General features: G+C 40.4%; 1 protein-coding gene across 1 annotated transcript in view; it reads right to left on the bottom strand.

Annotated features, from left to right (window-relative positions):
• LOC112079160 (GTPase-activating Rap/Ran-GAP domain-like protein 3) overlaps nucleotides 1-1,273 on the bottom strand; it is a 3,235-nt gene extending 1,962 nt beyond the window's left edge. Inside the window, exons 1-2 of the mRNA XM_024145189.2 lie at nucleotides 1,120-1,273; nucleotides 857-923 (exon numbers count right to left, since the gene is read on the bottom strand). Of these exons, the coding sequence (XP_024000957.2) occupies nucleotides 857-923; nucleotides 1,120-1,248 (196 nt within the window). The 5' untranslated portion in view covers nucleotides 1,249-1,273. The remainder of the gene's footprint in view (nucleotides 1-856; nucleotides 924-1,119) is intronic.
• Between the last annotated feature and the right edge of the window lie 2,752 nt (nucleotides 1,274-4,025).

The raw sequence follows: 4,025 nt of genomic DNA, 5'->3' as shown, positions 1-4,025 counted from the left end.
TTGTATATATAGGAACCTTGTATATATAGGAACCTTGTATATATAGGAACCTTGTATATATAGGAACCTTGTATATATAGGAACCTTGTATATATGGGTGTTGAGGACAATGGATAATATATATTCAAACGTTACTACACCCTCAGAAATAAAGGTTTAGACTTGATCCTAAAGGAGTACAACCGCTGGTCCCTGGGGTGGAATCTGTAAGGAATCTCCTTTGTACTTTTAGTAACAGGTGCATAACTGTACCCCAGTTCATACCTCAGAGAGTACCTTCCTCCACAGGTACAAAAGCATGCTTTTTGCCTTTATATCGTAACAATACAGTGACAAAGCAATATGTTCTCTATAAGTGACAAACAAGCACTTTTACTCATGAGTGGCCAAAAATAACTAATGACTGCCACACCCCCACTAAGCCACGCCTCCAATATCATTTTCCAGTGTGCCTTGCCTCTGAGGTTATCAACCATGACTGTATTTGTTAGTGACAGATACATGGTTGTTGAATTAGTTCATTTTCAGTCCTGTGGCCTTCACCAAGTGAATTCCAAGGTGTATGTTATCATTATAATTAAACTCTTCATAAGGCCTTATTTTGAGGGGTAGTTTTACCCTAATACAGCCTACAAGTATTAGGGTAATATATGGGGTACAAAAATGTACCATTATACTCTTTATTCGCACATGTACCCTAAAAGGTACCGAACAGTACCGTGTGACATCATTATGTGTACCTCTGAAGGTACATTATATGTATTTTAATATTTTTTTATAACCCAACTAACAATACCGTACCGTTATTTTATAAGAGTGTAGAGTGTAGAAATACCCCAGATAAATGGAGACTCACAATTGTAACACAACAAAAGACCAGCCTCCCCATCCTCGTACACATCGATGGCTGCCACAAAGTTGACCTGTGTGCACATGGCAGAGAAGAGCACTGTATTGAATTTATTCTACTCAATTGTCATTCATTGGCCCATCTTTAACTGTTCTCCTCTAAACTGTACCTCTTCCCCTTCATTGTTGAGCTCTCTTCTCAGTCAACCAACCAGGTAAGTGGAAGGTAATGTAAATAACACCATAAATCATATTGTTAGGAGGTCTCACCCGGTTGGCGTCTACGTGGTGTAGCCTGTATGCGTCCCCGGTGCTCTCGTTGATCAGGTCAAACTGGTGTTTGTAGGCCACACAGATCATGTTGTCGTTCTCCCCTGTAGGACCGTCCACTAGGGCCATGACTACTGGAGGGTCACACAGACAGATCTCCTGGGGGAAAGGAGAGAGATAGGCATAAGATAGATAATAATAAGGGTATTTGAGGTAGATATGTACATGAAGGCAGGGTAAAGTGACTAGGCATCAGGATAGATAATAATAAGGTATTTGAGCTAGATATGTACATGAAGGCAGGGTAAAGTGACTAGGCATCAGGGTAGATAATAATAAGGTATTTAGGTAGAATATGTACTGAAGGCAGGGTAAAGTGATAGGCAATAGGATGAATAATATATGGTATTTGAGGTGATATGTACATGAAGCAGGGTAAAGTGATAGGCATCAGGATAGATAATAATAAGGTATTTGAGGTAGAATATGTGATGAAGGCAGGTAAGTGACTAGACATCAGGACTGCAATAATGAATAGGTATTTGAGGTAGATATGTACATGAAGGCAGGGTAAAGTGACTAGGCAATCAGGATAGATAATAATAAGGTATTTGAGGTGATATGTACATTGAAGGCAGGGTAAAGTGATTAGGCATCAGGATAGATAATAATAAGGTATTTGAGGTAGATATGTAGATGAAGGCAGTAAAGAGTGACTAGGCATCAGGATAGATAATAATAAGGTATTTGAGTAGATTATGTAATGAAGGCAGGGTAAAGTGACTAGGCAACAGGATAGAATAATAATACAAGTAAAATAATAACAGAGTAGCAGCCGAAAATGATGTGTAAAAGTGTGTGTGTTGTAATGTGTATGTATGTGTGTGTGTGTGTGTGTGTGCTGTGTGTGTGTGTGTGTGGTGTGTGTCGTGTTTGTGTGTGTGTGTGTGTGTGTGCTGTGTGTGTGTGTGGGTGTGTGTGTGTGTGTGTGTGTAATGTGGTGGGGAGTTTTGTGTGGGAGTGTCTATGTAGTATGTTGAATGAGTGTGTATAGGGTGTGTATAGTCTAGTGAGTGTGTATATGGTGTGGTATAGTCTAGTGAGTGTGGCATATAGTGTGTATGTCTAGTGAGTGTGTATGTGGTGTGTATAGTCTAGTGAGTGTGCATATAATATTGTATAGTCTAGTGAGTGTGTATATGGTGTGTATAGTCTAGTGAATATGCATAGGGTGTGTATAGTCTAGTGAGTGTGCATGGGTGTGCTAAGTCTAGTGAGTGTGATAGGGTGTGTATAGTCTAGTGAATGTGCATAGGTGTGTTTATAGTCTAGTGGTGTGTATAGTCTAGTGGAATGTGTATATGGTGTGTATAGTCTAGTGAGTGTGTATTAGTGTGTATGTCTAGTGATGTGCATAGGAGTGGTGTATAGGTCTAGTGAGTGTGCATATGGTGTGTATAGTCTGTGAGTGTGTATATGATGTCGTAAAGTCTAGTGAATGTGCATGGGTGTGTATAGTCTAGTGAATGTGCATAGGGTGTGTATAGTCTAGTGAATGTGCATAGGGTGTGTATAGTCTAGTGAGTGTGCATAGGGTGTGTATAGTCTAGTGGAGTGTGGCATAGGCTGTGTAATGTCTAGTGAGTGTGGCATAGGGTGCTGTATAGTCTAGTGAATGTGCATAGGGTGTGTATAGTCTAGTGAGTGTGTATAGTCTAGTGAATGTGTATATCGGTGTGTATAGTCTAGTGAGTGTGTATATGGTGGTGTATAGTCTAGTGAATGTGCATAGGCTGTGTATAGTCTAGTGAGTGTGCATATGGTGTGTATAGTCTAGTGGAGTGTGTATATGATGTGTAAAGTCTAGTGAATGTGCATAGGGGTGTATAGTCTAGTGAATGTGCATAGGGTGGTATAGTCTAGTGAATTGCATAGGGTGTGTATAGTCTAGTGAGTGGTGCATAGGATGTGTATAGTCTAGTGAGTGTGCATAGGGTGTGTATAGTCTAAGTGAGTGTGCTAGGCGTGTGCTATAGTCTAGTGAATGTGAATAGGGTGTGTATAGTCTAGTGAATGGTGCATAGGGTGTGTATAGTCTAGTGAATGTGCATAGAGTGTATAGTCTAGTGAGGTGTATATGGTGTGTATAGTCTAGTGAATGTGCATAGGTGTGTATAGTCTAGTGAATGTGCATAGGCGTGTGTTAAGTCTAGTGAATGTGATAGGGTTGTGTATAGTCTAGTGAATGTGTTATAGGGTGTGTATAGTCTAGTGAGTGTGCATAGGGTGTGTAATAGTCTAGTGAATGTGCATAGGGTGTGTATAGTCTAGTGAATGTGCATAGGGTGGTGTATAGTCTATGGTGTGCATAGGGTGTGTAGTCTAGTGAATGTGCATAGGGAGTGTATAGTCTAGTGAGTGTGCATAGGGTGTGTAATACTAGTGAGTGCTGCATAGGGTGTTATAGTCTAGTGAGTTGCATATGGTGTGTATAGTCTAGTGAGTGGCATAGGTGTGTATAGTCTAGTGAGTGTGCATAGGGTGTGTATAGTCTAGTGAGTGTGCATAGGGTTTGTATAGTCTAGTGAGTGTGCATAGGGTGTGTATAGTCTAGTGAGTGTGCATAGGGTGTGTATGTCTAGTGAATGTGCATAGGGTGTGTATAGTCTAGTGAATTTGCATAAGGTGTGTATAGTCTAGTGAATGTGCATAGGGTGTGTATAGTCTAGTGAATGTGTATAGGGTGTGGTATAGTCTAGTGAGTGTGCATAGAGTGTGTATAGTCTAGTGAATGTGCATAGGGTGTGTAAATCTAGTGAATGTGGCTAGGGTGTGTATAGTTCTAGTGAGTGTGATAGGGTGTGTATAGTCCTAGTGAGTGTGGCTAGGGTGTGTATAGTTCTAGT

The sequence above is a fragment of the Salvelinus sp. IW2-2015 genome, unplaced genomic scaffold (assembly GCF_002910315.2).
Source record: "Salvelinus sp. IW2-2015 unplaced genomic scaffold, ASM291031v2 Un_scaffold7082, whole genome shotgun sequence".
Lineage (NCBI taxonomy): Eukaryota > Metazoa > Chordata > Actinopteri > Salmoniformes > Salmonidae > Salvelinus > Salvelinus sp. IW2-2015.
This window is presented reverse-complemented; position numbering and strand designations above follow the sequence as displayed.